Source organism: Hakea prostrata, chromosome 1 (genome assembly GCF_041222555.1).
Source record: "Hakea prostrata isolate BN-2017 chromosome 1, UWA_Hpros_2, whole genome shotgun sequence".
NCBI lineage: Eukaryota > Viridiplantae > Streptophyta > Magnoliopsida > Proteales > Proteaceae > Hakea > Hakea prostrata.
The window spans coordinates 30,079,013-30,104,071 of NC_142600.1; the positions used below are offsets into that span (position 1 = coordinate 30,079,013).

Below are 25,059 nucleotides of genomic sequence, written 5' to 3' on the forward strand. Positions count from 1 at the left end.
AAAGATATAAAACATGGAAATACAATACATGGAAATGTTTGTATGTAAATATAATACATGGAAATGTTTGTATGGAAATGATTTAATAGAAAAACCTAATCAAGCCAAAGCCAAATTAGGAAATTGATGAAATGGAAGGATGAGATGGTATGGAAAGAATTCAAATGTAAAGAATGATAAATGGAAAGAATTCAAATAAGAAGAGTGATGAATGGAAATGATTCAAATGGGAAGATGAAATGACATGGAAAGAATTTAAATGAGAGAAGTGATGAATAGGAAGAATTCAAATGAGAAGATGAAATGATATGGAAATAATTCAAATGAGAGGATGAAATGATATGGAAAGAATTCAAATTAGAGACAATTAGAAAAATGATTAAAAATCATCCTTATCACGCCTAATAGTCTTATCTCCTGGAGCTCATGCAAGTAGGCCACCATGGTTTTGGCCTACTTGTAGAATCTAGTATTGAATCTGGCCAATGCTGCCACAAAATTAACATTCTTATAGTCTTGATGAAGGATCTTCATATTTATCTCTTTGCCACATTGGTGTTATGGTGTGTCAAGGGAGCCATGTACTTTTCTCACAACAAATCCGTTCTTTGACATTTGAACTGAACATGTGAAAATTGACCTCGGCTTGTTCACAACAAGGTGAACAAACACCAACTACTCGATGATCATATTCTATCAACTACAGATCAACATATTCACAGAGCACCTTCCACATCAACAGTTCCATAATTTCCTGTTGAACAAACTCAATGCATTAGGCCTGTAGGGGCATGTTAGCGAACCTGGAGGACTCTTAGTAGAATTCAAAAACATAGAGCACGATGAGAGGTTGTAATGCACAAGTCCGTAACTCAGTTGATCACTGAATGAAAGTGTTGTAACAGTTACTGAATGAACAACCTGAGCATGAGACTTGTAATCCTATCAAATGAGGACTTCTAACCCATTCAAGAGCTATGTAAACCTAGGACTTCTTGTTCATTTATTATGAGGATAGGACATTCTTCATAACTTTACCTAACAAACAAACCCAAAAAAAAAAATTAGAAATTCTTCACATTTATGTGGGTTATCTTCTCAACTGTTCTTATTCTTATAAGCCAACTTCTATTATACATTGATTTATATACGTTCGAGCAATTAATTTTAATTTAAAATTCTACCCCCCAAAAAAAGAAGCAATTAATTTTGAAAACTAACCACTACAAATGGATTAGATACAGTGTGCAAATTTAATGTTCGCAACATGCAAAATCTCAACAAATTCAATATTTGTTGCAAGTAACATTGAAGGCTCACACAACCAAATAGTCCAAATTCGTTGCAGTTGGATGATCCATCAAAGAAGACTAAAAAAAAATAAAAAATTCGCAGCAGCATTATGATTCATCGATCATCACCAACTACTACCATATCTTGTCAAAAAAGTCTATATATATTATTTTTGTTGGAGTCAGTATGGATAGATGCTGGTGATCTTTTATCATAGTGAATGAGATTGGCATTAACTTTTTTCTTAATTATTTTTTAGTCAACTTTTTTTAAGCCAATGACCATGAAATCTTTTATTTACTGCATAGACTTTTGCACTTATGTTTAATGTCATTGGCTTAGAAAAATTTGACTAAAAAATAAAACACCAGCCCACAATCTCCACCACCCCGGACTTTTTATGCCAACTTCAACTACCGAACCATAATCATTGCAATAGACAGTCTTCGTTAAGAGTCCAATTTGGATGTTACGGCGTTTGCGTGTAATGAAGATTAAAACGATGATCCATATGTCAATCTTGAGTACTCATTTAATATAAGTGATTTAAAGTAACATTTACGAAATGAGTGACCAAGATCAAAATCTCAACCTATGTTTTAATCTCAATCACACAGAGTACGTTGCTGCATATTTAATGCACCTCAGCGATTTCACTCGTATAAACTACTAAATGGATTTTATTGGGACAGCAGCAGAAACAATATTTAAACAAATTAATTTGTCCTGTCCCTATGAGTATTGGTCACATCAGTTCGACCCAATAAAGGGAAGCTGGGAAATCAAGTTGTGTGGTTTTCATTTTTAATTAACCAAATGGGCAGGCCACATCTGGGTTAGAAAATGGCATTTGCTCTTACAATTCTTATATGGTTTCTCATATTTTCTGAAGTATCCCTCAAAATTCCACTTCATTTGCTGCTCATTGGTTATCCAAAACCTTATCACCAGGCTTCCATTAGTTTTATAAATTATAATATATACAGATGGTGCTTGGAGAGCTAGTTCTGACCTAAGCGGCATGGATTTTTACATAATGGATCGGGAGGATAATTTCTTTGCAGGTCAATGTATTGCCGGAAGCGCTTGATTTGCTATTGTAACGGAAGCTGAAGCACTTAGGGATGTTCTCTTATTTGCTGCTGCTCTAGAGTTAGAATCTATTAATTTCTAGGTTTTTTTAGTCTGTTAGTTAGATTAGCCTTCGACTGTGGTAGTATAAGATTCAATTCAATGGCTTTGTTGAACAGGTTTAGATCAGTTTCTTGCTTTCATATTCCACACAATTGTAATAATGATGCCCACCTATTAGCTAAGAAGGCCTTGCCCTCTTAAGATTTCAAAAACTTGGTTGGGTTCTTTCGCCTTCTATGGTCATAATCGTGTATCTAACAGGAGGGAACCTCCTGATATGCATTTCATTAAAATTCTATTATCATATCTAAAGATTTATGGTCATCAATACATAGCATTACAAAGTATTCTAATAATATATCCTTTTCTTTTCCTATACAAGAGAGCTTTTTATATTTTATATAAGAAGAGGGGATATTACGTATACCAACAACAAGGCGAGTTGAACTCATGACGTCTTTATTGAAAAATGTTAGTCATTTCCAACTGTGCAACTGTGATGGTAAAATACGATATCCTCAACACATCCTAATCCACTAAATGGTGTCATGCACCATTAATAGATGTGATATCAATGGCGCTTGTGAGAGCACTTGGGGTCAGCCTTGGTAGGGAAATTTCCCTTTCCAAATATCGCATAACTTGTCTCATACATGGTCTTGCAGTTGGAACAGAGTGGGAGCAAAGCAATCCAAGTTTTAGAACTAACTCCATTTCCTCCACATCGTAGTTGATCCCCAATTTTGGGTCCACAGTGTTTAGAATCCTACACTTACTCCAACATGAGATCACCCAGTCCACCAACACCATACACTCTTCAGATGCTTCTGGTTCTATGGGTCTTCTACCACATGCAACTTCAAGTAGAAGAGCCCCAAAGCCAAACACATCAACACTAGGGCTTGGTTTTCCCGTTGCACAAACTTCGGGTGCAAGATAACCAAGTGTTCCCAGAACATGGGTTGTTTGATCAGGATCGCTTCCATGATCATATAATCTTGCAAGCCCAAAATCGCCTAATCTTCCGTTTAATTCCATGTCTAACAAGACATTATTGGACTTCACATCTCTATGAACCACAATTTGTTCCCATTCTTCATGCAAATATAATAAAGCAGCGGCAACATTCTTGATGATTTGAAATCTTTGACACCAACTCAGCTGCATTGTCTTTGTTGTTGCTTGGCCATGAAGGAACTTGTCAAGACTCCCGTTGGGCATGAAATCATAGACTAGAAGAAGTTCTCCTTTACGACGGCAATAGCCCAAGAGAGATACTATATACCGATGCCTTAATTTACCGATGCTGGTGATCTCAGCAATGAATTCTCTCTCTGCTTGTTTAGAATTGTGGGAGACTCGCTTCACTGCAACTTCTGTCTTGGAATTTGGTAATACACCTCTATAGACCTTCCCAAAACCACCAGCTCCAAGGATCTCACTGTTCTTGAATCCTTTGGTGGCACTGTAGAGATCTTTATAATTGAATCTGTGAGGTCCACAATCGAGCTCCCAATCTTCTAGCAATTCAGCAAACTTGCCTTTCCTTTTCAATATAAATCGGATGATGAACAAGATTGACACTAACAGTACCAAAGCAGCACCAGCTACCACAGGAAATGCAACATTACTCGTTTCATGTCTCTTCTGATAAGGAAGCTTAGGAAGTTGTGAGAGATTGAGTTCTCTTGCCACCCCATTCATTTTAAAGCTCCATCCCAAAACCAGATGACATACTGGCATGGCATATGTAGATGAAGAGAAGCCCACAAACATGGAATCCATGATAATCTGAGAAAGATCAATATTCAAGGACAAAAGTGGGATCTTTGGTTTGGGGATTTCAACAGGAGCTAATGTCACGTTGAGTTGCTTCTTTTCACCATGATATTCTACCCAGATTTGCAAGGGCTGTCTATCGATGAGGCTTATGTTCACATACCTATTCTTTTCATCATTGAAATAAGATGCTGGTGCGGATTGAACAGATTTCAAGTCATTGATATCGATACCAACATGATTACTGTCGATGTCGTTGAATTCTTTGTTGAGGATGGTATCCAGCTCGATTCCAATGATATGGTTGGAAGATTTGCCGATGGTGGTGAGATTGAAGAGGCCGAGGTAATTGCCTGGCAAAGCACCTGAGAAGTCTCTTGAGGGTGCAATCACGAAAGCCATTCCAGGGCCACCAAATTGGATTAACTTCCAAACAGCCAATACGAAAGTAGTAGAGAAGGAAAAAGCATCACCAGAAGACAAATTCCGGAAGTTAAGGGGTTCAGGGTAGAAAGCATGACCCACCTGTTCTTGATTTGTGGTGTAATTATCTAACATGAGAAGGCCATCTTCTGTGATCTGTGCTAAGCCTTCCAAGCTCAAGTTAGCTCCTCGAAATCCGTTGTAGGTGAAACCATCATCGTCTTCTTGTGAAGCTTGACATCTCCCAAAGAGAAGTAACCACAGTGCGAATCCGAGAAACATTTTCTGTCTTTTTGAAGCTTCAGATAACCCGAAGAGTTCATTCCTTGTCGCCCTTTATTAGATGCTTGCCATCTATAACATTATTTGTTTAATCAATCTTTTTAGAATCTCAGACCAAATTCCTATTTTTAAGGTTTATTTCTTCACTTTTTTCCCGAGAAAAAGCTTACAATGAAGTTGAAAAAAATGGTTTATAAAGTGAGGGTGGCGATTAGTAAGTGGTTGGTGATCTTATATTATCAAACCCATAAATTGTCTTCTGTGCTTTTGGTTTTCTGATGTCAAAGTCCAACATGCATGTAGTATTATTTTTTTTGAAGACCTAGAACATTCTTAAGAAAAATGCAGAACTTAATTACACTCACATATATTAGGGAAAAACTGTAGGTCAGACCTGGGTTTGGCCATTTCACATTATAGTTTTCTTCTTTCATTTGCACTTTCTGTGACACAGAACTTAAATAATCAAGAGATGGTACAAACTGGAAGGCATTACTTAAAGCATTAGGTTTTAGGGAATACTAATTATCAGAACTAATGAAACCTACAGCTCGCATGGTCCAACCATTCTCGCATGGTCCAACCATTCAGACCATTTAATATTATAACCCATCGATCCTTTTTTATATATTTTTGGTAAACCCATCGATCCTTATAGAAACATATGTAAATCAAGAAAAACTAATGGTAAAAAGAACCCACTTATAGAAACATAATTTGTAAAGGCCTCACTAATGAGTTGTGGAGCATTAACCCTTCAAAACTCGTCACAGAAGCTCCTTCTATGGAAGTAGAGTCCTAAATTCCATTGATATACGTTTGGTTTGGTTTTTTTTTTTTTTGGGAAACAAAAACAGGTCAGAGACCCACCAAAAAAAAAAAAAATAAAAAAAATAAAAAAAAAAAAAAACTGCTCAACAGAAACAATAGAAGCCTTCGCTTGCAGGGCCACCCCAAAATCTGAAGACGGATCCAAAAAGTATAAAGTTTCCTTAATTACCAAAGTCATCTTTGACATTCAATTAACAGCAAGATTGACGTTTCTACATGAGAGAGACCAGACTTGTACCAAGGAATTAATTAAGAATAGTTTTAATTTCATAAACTAACCTGGCAATCCAACTAAATGACACCTTACCAGAGGAGAGACAAGAAATTGTGAAGTTAGACCAAACGACCAGAGCCAAATCTCCGTTAAATTTGGCAGCATCAACCCTTCCTTGAGTGCTAAACGTTCTGCTTAGAGAATTATGGTTAGAACATTTTGCAAAGCCTCTGTGGTCGAAATACCCCACCAATTTGGTTGAGATTCTTGCTGTCATTGATAGAAGCATCAACATTCAGATTTCTTTCTTGGTAAAAAACATTCAATTTGGAATTACTTGATGCATATGGGATGGCACATGGGATAGCTCAGGTCCCAGATTCGGAATAGGATGAAATTCGCCATGTTGATCCGAAATGAGCTCGTGAGAAGGACCCATTTCTTTGTGGTGATGGATGTCGTTTTTTGCTTTTCAGGATTGTTTTGAGAGCATTTTGGGCATCTTACTGTTTATAGTGGTATTTTCGTAACTTATTTTTTTCAGAGTTTCTTGGCACTATAAAATCATGTTTTGTGTGTCTTTTTGAAGGCAGTTGAATATTGTTGTTTCTAAAGAACCGTTTGAGAGACAAAATCAATCCATCCTTCTGTTGGCCTTGATTCTTTGTCGTGTCGGCATCAGTGCTACATCCGCTCTATTTTCCTCATCCTTGTGGAAGGGTTGGCAACCACTGACCTATGGGAGGACCAAGCTTCAATGGTAAAGAATGAGATTGCCTTCATAGGGATCCACTTCTCGACCCTAAGCCTACCAGAAGACAATTCTACCAGGTTCATTTTGAACCATTCTTTACCCTCAACATTAAACCACGCACAACAATTCAGGGAAGGAGCTTAGACGAAATACCATTAACATAGGATTAGTCCCCTCAATGTATGAAGGATGTCTTCCTCCCATTAAATTAAGCAACAGAAACTACAAGACTCATCATTCAACAAACCTAGCCTCCTCTTTCTTTCATTAGTAAGCAGCCGTCCATGACAAGCTAACCACAAAAAAAATAGCAAGTCCTATTAGAGACTCGTAATTTCCAAATGGCCTTCCATATAACTACATCTCCTCCTTGTATCTGCTGGGATTGATGCTCATAAGTGATACACTCATAAGCACTCCGAACTGAGAAAATCCCAATTTTCGAAGGATTCCAAATCCAAACATCGCACAGCCATTGGATTTGGAGGCTAAGGTTCGAAGGTAAGTATAAAACCGCTCCCACCTCCAATTGCCCTCTCCATAAACATACTCAAACAACCTTTCCTGTCTCATACCATTCGGCAAAGGGGTTGTCACAATGGAAGCAATGATCAAATTCGATTCAACCCAATTATCTAACCAGTACAAAAGGGAGACTTGCATCGCCCACTGACGCCTTGCACCTTCTAATAACACTCAGAGCAGCCTAGCAAACCGCCTTTTGCTTATAATAACTGCAATTGCGTAACCTGCTTCTATGTTGTCCTAATATTAAGTTTCTTGATTTGATTAGGTTTAATGTTTAGTTGGTCTTTACAAGAAGGATTCAGTAATAGAAGTAGACTCTACCTTGTGGGATATCAACTATATTAAGCAAATCTTTGGTAAGTGTAGTTTTTTCTTTGTTCCAAGGATTCTAGTCTAGTGGCAGATTCCTTGTCTAGAATTGTCCTTTCAGTCAAATTTTCAAAGTTCCACAAAATTCTAATTGTTGACGTTGTAACTTATGCAAATTAGATGCCATTGCTTATGATAGTTCTTCTTCTCAATGGATTTTCTTTTGACCAAAACAAAATTTTGTTTTTGTTTCAATAAAGCACATTATACATTTGTAGTTAGAGTGTAAATGGATAATCGAAATCTGCTCCCAAATTAACATTCGTATTCGTTTAGCAGTATTCAAATCTGTTCGATTACTAATAAGATGCGGATATGGTATACCCATTTCTTACCGATTATTATCCATCCGATAAAATTATCCGATTAAGTTACTTATTTGGATTTATTTACCTACATTTTATAAATTTTTTATTTGAGATATGTGACTATTTTTATAGATTTTCTACTAAAATAACTACCAAAGTTGCTAAATTCTTAAATTTCACACCTAGCCTCACAAATAAAATGGTAAAGATGTCAACAAGTAGTTGAAAGCCTATATTCAATCTGTAAACATGGCCATTTAGAAGAATCTACTTAAGAAAATAATTATTTGATTATCATCCGAATCCAACTGAATCCGTCCGAAAACCGATAGGATATTATCCGAATCCGTCTGAATATATAGATGTGAATATGGTAATACCATTATCCGATCCATTTACACCTCTGGTTGTAGTTATTATTGGGAAATTGCTTCAATCCTACGTAGGACTGTCATGCGAAATTTCGGATCGTTGGATCTGAAATTTCGGTCGAGAAAAATTCTAAATAAATCTCCTGTAGTAACTTGCTAATCCGAGGAAACTTCTTATTTCCGTAACAATCTTCGGTCTTTCCCAATCAGCCACTGCTTGAACTTTTTCGGGATCAACACGAATACCTTCAGCTGAAACCACATGGCCGAGAAATACTACTCTTTTGAGCCAAAAATCACACTTGCTGAACTTAGCGTAAAGCTTCTTTTCTCGCAGTCTTTGCAAAGTGAGACTTAGATGCCTTGCATGCTCTTCTTCATTTTTCGAATATATCAAGACGTCGTCGATAAAAACAATCACAAATTTATCGAGCACATCATGAAATACTCGGTTCATGAGGTCCATGAACACTGCATGAGCATTAGTCAATTCGAAAGGCATGACTCTGAACTCATAATGTTCATACCTTGTTCTGAAAGCTGTTTTGAAGATATCACTGGACTTTACTTTCAACTAGTGATATCCAGATCTCAAGTCAATCTTCGAGAACACTGTTGCACCCTTCAACTGATCGAAGAGATCATCAATTCTGGGCAGCGGGTATCTATTCTTGATGGTCAGCTTGTTCAACTCACGGTAATCAATGCATAGACACATACTACCATCCTTCTTCTTAACAAACAAAACCGGAGCTCCCCAAGATGATACAGTAAGCTGTATAAAACCTCTATCTATGAGCTCATTCAACTGGTTTTGTAGTTCCTTCAGTTCGGTAGGAGCCATTCTATACGGAGCTTTAGATACCAGAGCAGCACCAGGGATGAGATCAATAGAAAACTCAACATCCCTATCTGGAGGCACTCCAGATAGATCATCAGGGAAGACATCATCAAAGTCGTAGACAATCTTGACTTCGTCAACTCTCTTCTCTACTTACCCTTGCCTTCAGATGAAGCATCATCCACTAATGCGTAGACTTGCATCAGTGCTGACATGGTCTTCTTACCAATCCTTCTTCTCTCGCCTTGAAATTCAAAGACCGGACTTCCACAGATCTGGAACTGAATTCTTCTCGAAGAACAAAGAAATACAGCTTTTTGGGCTGTCAACCAATCGATTCCCAAAATAATATCAAAGTCATTCATATCGAGAAGTACCAAATTGGCTTCCAAGTTCTTCTCACCAATCAAAATAGGACATTTAACTAACCCCTTATCTAGTTTCACAGTAGGACCAGTAGGTGTACTAATTAGTAAGCAACTAGATAATTTCCCAGGCGTTAGGTCAGTCTTCTTGATGAATGCAGATGATATGAACGAATGTGATGCAATTGTATCAAATAAGACAAATGCAGGAATAGAAGTGACTAACAATGTACTTGTAATCACATCAGGGCTTGCATCTTGTTCAGTACCGGAAATATTGAACACTCTACCGGAGGGAGGAGCAAGAGCATTCTTCACTAGAGGAGCAGACTGCTGAACAGGCCTCTTCGGACAGGCACGAGCAAAATGACCAGCCTACTTACATAAGAAGCAAACAGGATTGCTAGGTCCCACTGGAGTAGCTGCAATTGGGGGGTTCTGAACCAAGGGCCTAGGATTTGCATTAGCAGGCCTAACATTTGCATTCAACAGTGGTCGATTCCCGCCATACTATCTAAACTGGCCGGGCTGCTGAGAACTAGGGCTCTGGCCTACACTCCTAGGCTGGAAAGCAGGAGTGGGGTAGGGTGTAGGTCTCAGAAAGCGCCGATCATTACAATCCACCAAACCAGGATTCCTAGGCTGCCAGGGTCTTTGCACGCGTGCACTCTCCTTCTTAGTTTCTTCCAACTTCTTCGAGTTCTGCACCACTTGAGCATAGCTCTTTATAGGCTGGACAGTGAAGTATGCTTTAATGGCAGGTCACAGTCCTTTAGAGAACTTATTCGCTTTAACGATGTCAAGCTTCAAGGAGTCTGGAGCAAAGAAGTAAGCTGCTCAAACTTTTGTTGGTACTCCAACACAAGACAAGGATCCTGCGTAAGAGCCATAAATTCAGCCTCCTTCGCATCTTTCACCACTTCTGGGAAGTAGTTCTTACAGAAATCTTTCTGAACAAATCCCAAGATACAACATCCGCATGCAAACCTTCCAAAACAGGCCGAGTGGAGATCCACCAGGCGTTAGCTTCATGTTGCAACTTTTGTTCAGCAAACATAATCTTTTGGGCTTCAGAACATTGCAGATGTCGAAAAGCCTTCTCCAACTGACGAAGCCACTTGTTAGGAAACAAGGCATCTTTGGACACTCCGGTGAAGGTAGGCACTTGCAGTTTCAGGAAACTCTCCATCAAATGTGTATGAGGAATTCCGGCCAACCTTTCCGTATTCAGGACTACAGCATGGGGAATCCCGTTAGCACTAGCACGAGTCTCATTGTGCAAAGTCATGAAACCCGCCAGCATCTGATTGAACTGGGCTGCTTGTTGCTACATCGTATTGCCCATTATGTTGGCAATATTGCGGAAACTGCCAATGTTTGGGGCATTGGGTATGTCATGGGTACCCTGATCGCCAGTATGGGTCTGTTGAGAAGAACCACCATTGGGTATCTCACCGCCTTCGAGAGGAATCTCACCATGACCATTGCTACTGGATCCACCACGTCCACTTCTCAAGGTAACCATTCTGCAAAAACCGAAAACATCAAAAACACCGAATTTCGAAGTTTCATCATAATCCACAAGTCCAAATGATTTGAAAATTTAATCATGCTTAAATACATCCATTTAGTCATCAAACAATAATCCATAGGACAAAAATCACATTTTCCAAAAAATCCAACAGAAAATGAGGTCACTGGGTCCATTGGTCGATTGATTGGTCGACTGGCCCAGTCGACCAATGCTCATAGAATACGAAAAATCGTATTTTAGGCCTCAATTCCTCATTTCAACTTCATTCCAAACATTTCAAAAACGAGAGGGAGCTCTAGGGAAAGGTTTCTAGGGTTCTTTTAAGTGTTTTAGGAGGGATTTGGTGCTTCAACAACTACACCACACCACACATTCATCTCATACAAGCTAAATCCATCATCTCTTCTTTCAAATACAACTTCTCATGCTTGCATTTTCATAGAAATCGTGTTTTACTTGTATCCATTGCTAGAAATCATGTTTAGGAATACTTAGAAACAATATTCCCTAGGTTTTAAACACAATGCCATGCATAGACAACAAGTTCTAACACATTCTTGCACTTTCGTAACTGAAATCGTTAACTTTAGAAAAAAATTTCGATTTCTCACAAATCGCTTGGAGTTTTCGCACGAAATCAAATGCTACATGCTCACAATGATATTGTAGATATGTCCATATAGTTTGATTTGACCAATTCCAACTTTTCAAAAATTCAATTTTGCCCTAATTTGCAAAAATCCCCAAATTCCACCTTGCTGAATTTTCAACTTTTAACCAAGTTTTCGGTCGATTTTCCTCAAATAAACTTCACGAACATGCAATTCCAAGTATTTTGCACATGCTAGTATCTTAAAATTGAGTTTTCCCCAAATTTGAAAATTTCCAAAAATTACGAAAATGCCCTTTTGGTTGAAATCTTGAAATGACACTAACCAGTGATGTCTTTTGTCTTTTCCATAGACTTACACTATGCCGAGAGGATGACGAGGTCATATGGTAGGGGCACTCAGAGGTAGATATCAGGTACCTTCACAGCCTAGACAGGAGGTTCAACGGCCAGACAGATTTGATACTCCACAGGCCGAGTTTCTATACGAGGCCTACTTCAGCTATTGTAGTATCGAGTTTGGACGTCTGCTTCACCTACAACAGCTCAGGGTGTTCAGGATCCGTCAGAGATTTGACACCATGGAGTGGACTCATCTCTTCACTGAGGATCTGCCAGTATATCCAGAGCTAGTGAGGTTGTTCTTTAGCAACCTTACATCTACAGAGGAGTCTAGAGGTCCAGGACATCCTCTTCGATTGGTCCTCAAGAGCAGGGTTCTTCAGACACGGATCCGCTTCTCCACTAGGGCATTGGTTGAGATCCTACGGGTACCTTGCTATCCACAGTAGTGCATTTGGATACCCGCGGGAGCAAGGATAGACAGTCACTTGCTGCCGTACGAGCTGCACAAGATATGCTCTACTCTATGGGATGATCGACAATGCTACACTCTGCAAAACAGCGGACGAATGACAAATTCAGTTCGGATCATCGGTCGTATTGTCGGCCGAAACATCATGCCGAAGGCTGGACATCACCATCGGGTCACAGTGATGGAGGCCTTGGTCATCTACCGCATTTATATGGGCTTCCAGATAGACTTGTCTTACATCATTCAGCAGGTCATGCTGGATTTGGTACTGCGTCCTAGTATGCAGAACCTTTGCTATGGGAGGCTTCTGACTTTGATCTTTCGGCACTTTGAAGTGAGTTTAAAGGATACACCGGTGGTCACTGGAGCACTGGGGTACACGATTGGGACTAGGACCATCCGACAGATGAGGCTTACACAGACAGAGAGATCTCCTGGTCCAGAGGGTGAGGATGACAAGATAGAGGAGGAGGGAGATGAGTCTGATGATGGAGGAGAGGATGTCGGTCCAAATAGTGATGATCAGGCCGGGTATGACACAGAGATGCACGAGGCTGAGCATGAGCATCACGAGATTCCTCCTTCATCACACTTTGAGGTAGGTGGCCCGTCTCATGCAGTTCCAGAGACTTCAGATCTAGGTGCACAGATGAGATCGATGACTTCCATACTGGAGAGGATGAGAGTCAGACAGGAACATATGTTCAGCACCATGGAGATGAGGCAGGAGAGGATAGAGCATCAGGTGACTCAGTTAGCAGAGGAGTTCAGGGCTTTCAAGGATCATAGCAGATCACCTAGATAGACTGTACGTAGGATTTCCATTTATGCATCATTATCAGATGTAATCGTTGTAGAAACGTTTGAAATTAATGAAGTTCACATTGTTTCACTTTATTATTGTGTGTTATGCACTTTTCTTTTATTGCATTAAATGACATTTGTTAAAGTATAATTATGGTATATTATTCTGAAAATCCAGTTATGCTTTATCAATTAAGTTTCTAATCCAAGTGTCCTATTATTCACTTCTAAGAGTAGATGAGTCATTTCAGATCTATGACTTAGGAATGTTCCGTTATTGTTTTTTGTGGTTAGGATTTCCCTTGAATTTTGGGCTTTGATACCACTCTATCACATCCACCTAGCCAGTACCCTACCTGGCATACCCAAGCGTGTGATCCACAGCCCCGAAGATCAAGTATCGAGGAAATCATCCTCCCACATAAGCAATAACATAATCAAAAACATAAATAATCAATGTGCAAAGTATAAAAGAGAGATCCAAATAAGGAAGGAAATAAAATCATGTATCATCAGAGTACGAAAGGTAACAATAATGTCAAGATTATAAAGTAAAGTGAGGCGGAAATCTCACTCTACCAATAGCGGAAAAGTAGTTCCAAAAAGAAAGGAAAAGAGATTAAAACTAATCCCAATAACAAGTGCAATGAGTAACTAAATCGTTTTCAATCTTATAGAGAACATCTCTATAAGTGTAAATCTCAAAAATAGCACAAGGACGCTTCCACTCTGTCGACGGACTAAGCATTGTATGCAGCATGACCACCCACAGAATCTTCAAGTTAATCGTCGTAACCGCAATCACCTTCTTGGAGATATGTCTCTTCTCCTTGCGCTTCTTCATACGAGCAATCATAATACTCGAGCCCTGTAGAGTAATCTAACAAAAATAGTACAAAAGGAGTGAGTTTCAAAAGAAACCCAGCAAGGCAGTTAATCCACAATAACATAAATGGCAAGATTTCAAAGCAAAGTATGATGCTGTGTGATATGAAACATATGATGCATTATGATTCTAACTCTATGTATGCTAGTCTCTATTGGCAGACATGCAATTAAGTCATAGCACCGTACTTCTTTAGGAGGCTTTCATCTCACAACGCCGGTTGGTAATGGGTCCTTCATCCCTCGGGACAATCCATGGCTGGGGGTATAGGTCACTGCTCTGTCACATCACCATTGGTCTAAGTATTGGCGCATGTCAAGGTAAAGCCTAGCCAAATGCAAGTCTTCTACTTAGTTACATCAACTCAGCTCCATATATGTCCATTCCTCGCCCCTAGCGATCCTTTCCGGTATCCTTCACACTAGAGTCCTCATAGTCCCTGACTACGGACTCATCAACCCTATTGGTTATCCACATATGGTAAACGGGAAGCTCTCATGTCCCCTCACGGATTGGTTACCGGTCTTGAGTGCCCATGAGCCCAAGTCTATCCATATGCAATCCTACCAATGAATGGCCCCCACAATGTGATTCCTGTCCTCTCACGGGTTGGTTCGGTCTCAATACCCTTCTGACTAGGGTCTGATAACGGGACATCCTAGCCAAACACTACTAGACAGCCCTAGGTATGACAACCAATATTTTAGGAAGGTGTCAAAGGGCATCTCCGGAAACATCCCATAATATTCCTGTTGATGTCCAAGGACAGAAGTGTCAAAAGGACACCTCTCCTTTCCATACCATACCTAATCAGTTACAATCATCAATCAATCACATCACAAATATAGTAACTCCCCATATGGAAAGTAATCAAGCACATGATCCAACTCATATATAATTGGCAGGTAAAGTCATGCATAAACTAAGTAATGTAAACAAGTAATGCTACTGTAATTAGAGTAGTTGCATCAGTAGTTATAAGAATCTATTTATGGAAATAAATCAGAGAGATTCAAATATGGAAACTAAATCATGCAATCTATGTAATTAAAGAAATAACTATCCTTACCTTAAATAATTTGCAAAGAATCTCGAGAATCAAGGAAGATCATTTCTAAACTTGGAAGGGAATCCTAGACAATGTATATACCTTATTGGGAAAGATCTCCAGAAGATAGGAATCAAATCAACCAAAAATAAACCAAAACAGAGACCAAATAAAACCATATATTACATTTTTCTTCTTAATTCTATTTCTTCCGAACGAAAAGGGCAACCAATCCATATTTGGATGTCGATTTTCAACCGCAAAATTATAATCTACAACAATAGTAAGTTGAAGGGAATTCTCTCTTCCAATTATTGGGTTGAAATAATTTTGCCAAAATTAGGATGAAAATTCATGGTATAAATTTCAATTCACCCCACTAGCATTACAACTTGAATCAAGTCTACCAGATATCCATTGGAGTTGGGATCGCTTGAGCCTCTTGTCCCAAAGAAGGTCTAAGGTTCTACTTGATCCCAGCTCATTAGTTTTGCTCACATTTTTTTATTTATTTTTATTTGGCCAGGGGAAATTAATAATGGGCTCAAGCACGGATCTTATGTTAATTTGTTTATTATGCTTCCTTTTATGGGAGGGTGAAGCCAGAACCGTTGAGTTTCGGCTTCTCAAATCAAATGATAACAAACAATCAGCAGCACCGGAACCAAAGGGTACGTCACCATCGTCAGCACCGAAACCAAAGGGCACGTCACCATCATCAGCACCGGAACCACAGGCTACGTCACCATCATCAGCATCGGGACCAGGGGGTACAGTGTTTGATGTCACCAAGCATGGAGCAGTCTCTGACGGGAAAACGGATAATAGTAAGGCATTCCTTGCTGCATGGGCTGCTGCTTGTAAATCTTCGGCGCAATCTACCCTTTTGGTCCCAAAAGGAGACTTCTTGGTTGGTACAGTCGCATTTGTCGGTCCTTGCAGCAAATCTCCTCATGTTGAGATAAGTGGTAAATTAATAGCTCCGCCAGCCTCAGGATCTGATGGTGCATGGATTACATTCAGAGGTTTGAGCGGGTTGAATATCAGCGGGGCCGGTGGATCTCTGAATGGTCAAGGAGAAAAGTCTTGGGCCACAAGTTGTGTTCACAGTGCCAATTCAAATTGCAAAATGGCCCAAACTGTGAGTTATTTGAATTTTACATAAGAACAATTGGAAACTTGATATTTATTTCCCTTTGTCTTTCACTTTTGTTGCAGAGCTTGCAATTGTCATCGATTACCGGTGGATCATTAAGCGGCATAACTAGTATTAATAGTAAGGCATTTCACATGGTTGTTAGTCAATGCAGTGACTTTACCATCCGTGATGTCAAGATTCAAGCCCCCGGTACGAGTCGAAATACTGATGGTGTGCACATTGGTGATTCGTCCGGCATCACCGTTACTGACAGTGAGATTGGAACCGGCGATGATTGCGTGTCCATTGGAGCGGGAACTTCCAACATTGCCGTCACCAATGTGAAATGTGGACCGGGTCATGGCATCAGGTATATTACAAGATAATCAAGCTTAAATACTTACGTAGAAATCCATACTGATTTGTGCAGATGATCTAAAATAATATAGGGGTGTCAAGGAAAAACCCAACTACCCCAAGCTTGCCTGAGAGCAAACAGGGTTGGACCAGGCCTGTACTTCACGTTAGGTGTGGGATGGGTTTCATATATACTAAAATATGGGCTTTAATATAAAATGGGCCGTGATGAACTTTTCTATTTCCATGATAATTATGTGCATTAAAGCTTGGGCTTAGCCCAAGTAGGGTCCTATGGGCTATGTATTTTCCATGACTTAATGGGCACATGATAACCAAGGTGAGTTAGGGCCGAAATTTTGTTGGGAAAACCTACTACCCTTGGGCTGGGCAGGGTTAAATGTAAGGTTGGCCCTACAAGCGGTGTGATGGGCTTGGGTTTAGATAGGGGCTCTTAGGGTTGTGCTCAGGCACACTCACACCCCAACACACCCCTCCTCCCCACACCCCCCCCCCACCCGAACAAAAAAAAGAAGAAAAAATGGAGGATGAGACTTGTTTCAGTTGACATTAACCATGTTCTTTTTTGCTTTCTTTTGTAGCTTGGGAAGCCTTGGGAGGTATCCAGGTGAAAAGGCAGTGAATGGTTTGAAGGTGACCGGTTGTACCTTGACTGGTACCGATAATGGCGTTCGGATCAAAACATGGCCAGCATCAGAAGCTAACACAGTTTCTAATGTTATATTCGAGGATATTACCATGACAGATGTAAAAAACCCCATCATCGTCACCCAACAATATTGTGACAAGGCACAATGCGACTCTAAGGTAAGTTCAATAAAAGCCCCAAAAAAAAAGAAAAAAAATAACACTTCACACCTGTGGGATAGTACTACCCAATCTAAACTAATATAGACTCTTTGACAATCTCTCTCCTAAGTCTTAACACAATTGCACCTTATCATAACCGCCCTCATTTCATCAAATCAATACATTGACGCTCCCCACCAAATAAGACTATCAAGTTTGGTCGTGGGTGAGCTCTCATTGGCTTGGTTGGTGTAAGTATTCTTACACAACCATCCCTTTTTGTGTTTGGTGGGAGAGAGGTAGGTCAATCAGTTTGCAAGAAGGGATCTTGATCACTCTTCCTCATGTTTTTAGTTGAAGATTGATTATGTAATTACATTGTCTCCATGATTACTAATGGTATGTGTCGACATTACCCAATGCAACAGCCTTCACGTGTGAAGTTGACAGACATTAAGTTCAGAAACATCAAGGGTACGACCCCCACAAAGGAAGCAGTCAGCATCTCATGTAGTGAAGCTGTACCTTGTGAAGGAGTAGAGCTTGCTGGTATTAGTTTGAAATCTACGGCAGGTGATGTGACTTCTATTTGTAAGAATGCAAAAGGTGTTGCTTCTGGTGTTCAAAGTCCAACCTCGTGCTTTAAAGTCTAATTCAATTGGTCCTCCTGCACAAATGTCTTTGATTGCTTGTGTATCCTTTCAAAGAGCGATTCCTTGGGTATGCAGATTTGGGTGTGCTAGTTCAACTGGCCCCAACAAAGCTGCAACTATGAAAGGAGAAAAGCGTATGAAACCTTTGTATAAACATTTGTTGCTACTGATATTGACTTGAGTCAAAGGTTAATATAATGACATTTTTTATTCCCTTTGTGAGTGTTCAAAATTTAAGGGTGGGTTTATTTTGTTGCAACAAAAATTGAAGGAAACAGAAGGAAAATTTTCATACTAAAAAAAAAAACTTGTCTAACAATTTATAATCATCACACTAAGAGACGACATGACTAATTAAAAACCATTTAAAATTTGATCATTGAGTTTCACTCAGTCTCATTGCATTTGATAATCAGCTTTGGAAAGGCAAATTCACATGATTTGACTTTTTAAAAGTCACAGGTTTGGCCAGCCAGTGTTCTCCATGGGCTCACAGCTAGATTAGGTTGTGGCCCAAGGCCCAGCTAGTCTAGCAGGAGCTCTTCGTGATCCCTTCCCACTACCGGGCAGAAACTAGTAGAGGTCCCATGTTCAAGTCAAAGAGCACATAACTGTCAAATGTGAGAAATAGAGGAGTAGAGGGGATTCGAACCCGAACATGGGGGCTACCAAAAGCAGGAGCTCTTCGTGATCCCTTCCCACTACCGGACAGAAACTAGTAGAGGTCCCATGTTCAAGTCAAAGAGCACATAACTGTCAAATGTGAGAAATAGAGGAGTAGAGGGGGTTCGAACCCGAACATGGGGACCACCTAATCCACGGGTTAACCAAAACCTTTTCTACCCGGATACCTAAACATTTTGTTAATAAATTTCTTTGGAGGAAACATTGGGTTAAAAAAAAAAAAAAAAAAAAAAAAAAAAACCAAGACAAGCCTGAAGGGGATGTTAAATTCAAAGTTTTTGGACGTGTGGGTAAAATTTGTATATCTTCTGCCAAGGGGTGGAGTCAAGATTTAACATCGGAAGAGCCAAGCACTGATATTTTCACACAACACACAGAGTTTTCTACCTGTTATCTTTAGCGTTAAAAATTTTCTCCAATGGGGGCTACTTGATATTTCACACATGAAAGAGGGTCAGTGGAAATTTTCAAAATTTCGAGAAGGAAATAGAAGAAATTTTAAAATGTTGTGAGGGGCAGAGAGGAGAAAAAGAAATTTCATAAGTTGGGGCTTGTTCATGGTGTTATTTAACCCACTAATGTTTCAGAAACCACAAGGGCCATTCCGTTAATGACTGTAGAAGATTACTAGTAAGGTTCAAATAAAATAAAAATAATATCGAATAATTTTAAAATGATTCTAATACCCATATCTTATGTTCAAATGATTTTTATGATCTCAACACATGTGCTCGAATAAATCTAACAATTGTGAATGATCATTTAGGGCTAAAATCTATAAATACAAGTTTTTCTTTTTATGTTATTTTGCTAATTTATAAAATGAGACCCCAGGCTCTACCCGATTCTAAATCTTTTTTTTTCGAACCGAAGTTGGAGATCTGCCAAGGATGCAAGCATTCGGTCTCAATCTCTCGGTTCTTGGGCGAAGAGCTTATATTGATCTTATAAAAGCTCCTTGAGGATGTAATCAAGTTGTGATGAACATCAGACCCAAAAGGAATCTCCCATAAAGCTACAAACCAAAACTCTGACAATGGTACTCATTGAAGCTACTAATGCCCTTCACCAATCCAAGGCTTTCTGCAATCCATTCCAAAACCTTGAGGTGAACCTAGGATCACGATTAGAAACAATACTCACAGGCACTCCGTGCAGATGAACCACATTGTCTACATAAAGTCTAGCTAGCTTATCCAAGGTGTAAGTGATCTTCATAGGGATAAAATGGGGTGATTTGGTCAACCTATCAACAATCTCCCACACAGTGTCATTTCCTTTACTTGTCCGAGGCAAGCTAGTCACGAAGTCCATAGAGATATCTTCCCACTTCCAACTAGGAATAGGAAGGGGCTGAAGCAATCTAGATGGACGTTGACGAACGGCTTTCACACGTTGACAAGTGTCACACTTGGCAACAAAGTCTTCAACATCAACTTTCAAACCATTCCACCAAAAATGTTCCTTGAAGTTCGTGTACATCTTGGTACTTCCAGGGTGCACTGTAAAGATTGAGTGGTGTGCTTCTTTCAATATTTCCTTCTTGATTTCTTCAACAGCTGGCACACAAAGTCTACCTCTAAACAATAAAGTACCATCCACAGACATACTAAAATTAGGGTCCATTATGGGATTTACAACAATCTTCTCAATCTTCTCAATCTTCTCTTTCAACTCTAGATCAGAACTCTGCAAGGCAACAATTCTATCTCTAAGGGTAGATCTTGCTGTAATAGTGGAGAGAACAAAATCTGAACCTTCAGAAACAACTTCTAAACCAAAACCGGCAATTGCATACAACAAAGGTTGACTCAAGGCATTCAAACAAATACTTTCTTCGACTTTTCCCTGCTAAGAGCATCGGCAACAACATTAGCCTTACCTGGGTGATATTGGATGTCACAATCATAATTAGAGACCAATTCTAACCATCTCCTTTGTCTCATGTTTAACTCCTTCTGGGTGAAGAAGTACTTCAAACTCTTATGATCTATGAAGATAGCGATCTTCTCACGATACAGGTAATGTCTCCAAATCTTCAAAGCAAAGACAACGGCGGCAAGCTCTAGATCATGAGTGGGGTAGTTTCGCTCATAATTTTTCAGTTGCCGAGAGGCATATGCCACTACCTTACCATGTTGCATCAACATGCAACCCAAACCAATCTTGGAAGCATCAGTGTAGATTGTCAAACCACCGAAACTATCACGTATAGTCAAAACCAGAGCACTTGTCAATCTAACTTTCAGCTCTTTGAAATTCTTCTTGCAAGCTTCCGACCTATGAAATCCAGCCCAAACCTAGCTAGGACACCCTATCTGTTTTGGGTAAAGAAAGGTTAGTTTAATGTTACACCTTGAAGTTGAACCTTGATTTCAATGTTCTATCTCCTTATTGTTCTATCTTGATGTTTTGATTGTGGAGAAGGTGTTACACTACTATAACTACATATTCTCTAATCTCCTTATGTTTTAGAGTGAACCCCCAATCACTCTATGCATTCCTTGAAACCACATGGTGAATCTCCTCAATTCTTCACTAATTTTGATTGAATTTTGGACAGCATGACCATTTTACTGTAGCTTCTTTTTTAATTAATGTTTAACATGTTTGATCTTAGCCTTTACTGCTGTTCTAATGTATTTCATCTATTCGAATCAATTCCCCTTTCTTTCTAGCCATTTTAGCCTTCTATGTTGACCATTGATATAAGCATTCTAGTAAGTTTCTATTTTTGATTCCTCTCATTCTAGGATTAGTGTTCTTTTGATTTTCTATTTAGTTATTCTTGCCTCTGATATGTTCTTGATATTCCATTAGAGTGAAGCATTGTTCTCTCTAATTCTTCCCTTGAATCCATGGTGAGTTTGCTATGAGAACCATGTTGTTTCCAATTTAGAAACTCATGTTCCCAATATATAGAATACTGATTTTTGGACCATGGATGATGTCCAATTCATGATAGATAGTCTTAGTATGTTTGTGTGAAGTTCCCTTTCGACTTTCGGATCAATCGGACTTCAAACGAAGAAGTTATGACCAAAACAGTGCATTTCTGTACCTTGCTGTCTCCATTGGTCGACTGATTGGTCGATTGGGGCCAGTAGACCAATCAATCGACCAATGAGATCTGTTTTGCGGATTTAGGTCTTTGCTTGCTCTATTTAAGTCCAATCTTGGAATTACTTCGCCTCCTCTGCCTCCTAAGCCTCTGGAATGAGTCAAAGCTCCATTCCAATCAATTTCCTTGCATCCTTGGTTGATTTCTCGCAAGAACTCAAGTAATCTTCTTCCTCTTGCATCAAAGGTATGTCTACATTCTCTTCTTCTTCTCCATCTCTAATTTTCTTTCCTTTTTGGGCTGAGACAGTACAAAAGATGCTGCATTCTCTGTTGCAAGCATCCCTCTACTCGTCTCTCATGATTTCCTAAGGATTAATGGCTAATGCAATGATCTTAATCATGATCATTGCAAGCTTTTGAAGGAATCATGATCTAAATCATGGTCTTGTCTTCGTTCATCTTTTGATTCAAATTCTGATCTTCTTATATCTGTTTTATTGATCATATTAGTAGTCAATCGCTGTGTTTTCTTTACAAAAGTTGTAACCTATCAATCTCTAGTTCTTTCTTCTTGATCATACCATGCTTTCTCCAAAAACCATGACTGATACATTTATGGTAAGTTTTGTTTCCTTATTTGTGTCTTTAGATTTTTGATCAATGATAGTGTTAGGTTTATTCCTTAGCACTAGAATACTATCATGATGATTCCTTTCTTGTTTGGTGGCAATTCGAATCACAAAATTCGACCAATGAGGACATCAACCTCATATTTGGTCTGTTTTGGATTATGTGATCTCTTACCTTCTAGGTTTCTTTCCTAATATGATATATAAACTTGTTTAGGACCTTCTTGCCAAGTTTGGGAAGATTCTCCTTGATCCGTGGAGATTCTTTTCAAGTTATATAAGGTAAGGATGATTATTTCCTTAATTACATAGATTGCATGATCTAGTTTCTATATTTGAATCTCTTTGATTTATTTCCTTAAATAGATTCTTACACTGATATACTACTAATGCAACTACCTTGATCACAGTGGCATTACTTGTTTATGCTAATTAATTCATGTATGATTTACTTACCAATTATATACAAGTTGGATGTTGTTATTGATTTCTTTCCATCTAAGAAGTTACCATATATGTGACATGATGGATTTATGTTTGTGAATGATTAAGTATGGTTTGGAAAGGGGAGGTGTCCTTTTGACACTTTATTCCTTGGACAGCTACGGGAATATTATGAGATGTTTCCGGAGATGCCCTTTGGACACTTTCCTAAACTATTGGATGGCATATTTAGGGTTGTCTAGTAGTGTTTGGCTAGGATGTCCTGTTATGTCAGACCCTAATCGGAGGGGTATTGAGACCGAACGACCCATGGTAGCAATGGGGATTCATGGGTGCTCAAGATCGGTAACCAACCCGTGAGAGGACAGGAATCACATTGTGGGGGCCATTTATTGGTAGGGTTGCATATGGATAGACTTGGGCTCACGGGCGCTCAAGACCGGTAACCAACTCGTGAGAGGCGTGAGAGCTTCCGTTTACCATATGTGGATGACCTATAGGGTTGATGAGTCCGTAGTCAGGGACTATGAGGACTCTAGTGTGAAGGATACCAAAAAGGATTGCCAGGGGCGAGGAATGGACGTATCTGGATCTGACTTGATATAACTAAGTAGAAGACTTGCATTGGCTAGGCTTTACCCTGACATGCGCCAGTACTTAGACCAATGGTGATGTGAGAGAGCATTGACCTATACCCCCAAACCATGGAATGTCCCGAGGGATGCCAGACCCACTACCAAACAGCGTTGTGTGATGAGACCTTCCTAAAGAAGTATGGTGCTATGACTTAAAGCATGTCTGCCAATAGAGTCCAGCATACCTAGAGTTAGATTCATACATTCATTGTTTGTCTCATACCATATTGTATTCATGTTTTGCTTTGAAATCCTGCCATTTATGTTATTATGGATTTAACTGCCTTACTGGGTTTCTTTCGAAACTCACTCCTTTTGTACCATATCTTTTGTTAGACTTCTCTACAGGTTCGGATTACTATGACGGTATGTATGAGGAAGTGCAAGGTGAAGAAGATGAAGAAGAGCCAACTGAAGATTTGGATTAGATTTCTCTTGTTTCTTCTAGACTTATCTTTTACTTTACTTGTATTAGCTTAGAGCTTTACTTAGATTTCGATCTACCTTCCGCATATGTTGTGGAGTATATTTCTGCTATACTCTACAGCTGTCTTTTGATTTGGTATCTTGTTAATTCACACTCTAATATTCTTAGTGATCCTTCTGAGATCTTTTCTTGAATTTTATTATTAACTTATTAGAATACAATGATTTGTTCTTGCTTTCGATTATATTATTGTGCTAAATGGATATGATCGTTCCTAAACTTGATCTTTTGGGCTGTGGATCACTCCCCGGGTAACCCAGATAGGGTATAGGCTGGGTGTATTTGGGCGGGATGTGACAGACCACACAAACTTCTCTTCTTTTCTAGTTAGCTTAGTCATAGGAGCAGCCAACCTAGAAAAGTTCTCGATAAATCTTCTATAGTATCCTGCCAATCCAAGGAAACTTCTTATCTCAGTCACGGTCTTCTGTCTTTACCAATCAGCAATTGTTTGCACCTTCTCAGGATCAACACGAATACCTTCGGCTGAAACAACATGGCCGAGAAATACTACCCTTGAGAGCCAAAAGTCACACTTACTAAACTTAGCATAGAGTTTCTTTTCTCTCAACCTTTGCAATGTGAAATTAAGGTGTTCCACATGCTCTTCTTCACTCTTCGAGTAGATCAAGATGTCATCAATGAAAACGATTACAAACTTATCGAGCACATCAAAAAATACTCGGTTCATGAGATCCATGAACACGGCAGGAGCATTAGTTAGACCAAAAGGCATAACTCTAAATTCATAATGTCCATACCTTGTCTTGAACACTGTCTGAAAGATATCACTTGACTTCACTTTCAACCGATGATACCCGGACCTCAAGTCAATCTTCGAAAATACAGCCACACCCTTCAACTGATCGAAAAGATCATCAATATGGGGCAGCAAATATCTGTTATTGACGGTCAACTTGTTCAACTCCCGGTAATCGATGCATAGACGCATGCTACCGTCTTTCTTCTTC

At 39.3% G+C, this 25,059-nt stretch overlaps 1 protein-coding gene and 1 pseudogene across 1 annotated transcript; one reads left to right on the forward strand and one right to left on the reverse strand.

Annotated features, from left to right (window-relative positions):
• Positions 1 to 2,734: 2,734 nt before the first annotated feature.
• Positions 2,735 to 4,949, reverse strand: LOC149028691 (L-type lectin-domain containing receptor kinase SIT2 pseudogene; annotated as a pseudogene).
• Positions 4,950 to 12,661: 7,712 nt separating this feature from the next.
• Positions 12,662 to 18,146, forward strand: LOC149028692 (exopolygalacturonase-like). Its single transcript, XM_089158611.1, has 5 exons — positions 12,662 to 12,952; positions 15,715 to 16,329; positions 16,407 to 16,696; positions 17,286 to 17,511; positions 17,922 to 18,146. Exons 1-5 carry the CDS (start codon positions 12,662 to 12,664, stop codon positions 18,144 to 18,146), a joined length of 1,647 nt encoding a protein of 548 aa, XP_089014737.1.
• The last annotated feature ends 6,913 nt before the right edge of the window (positions 18,147 to 25,059 follow it).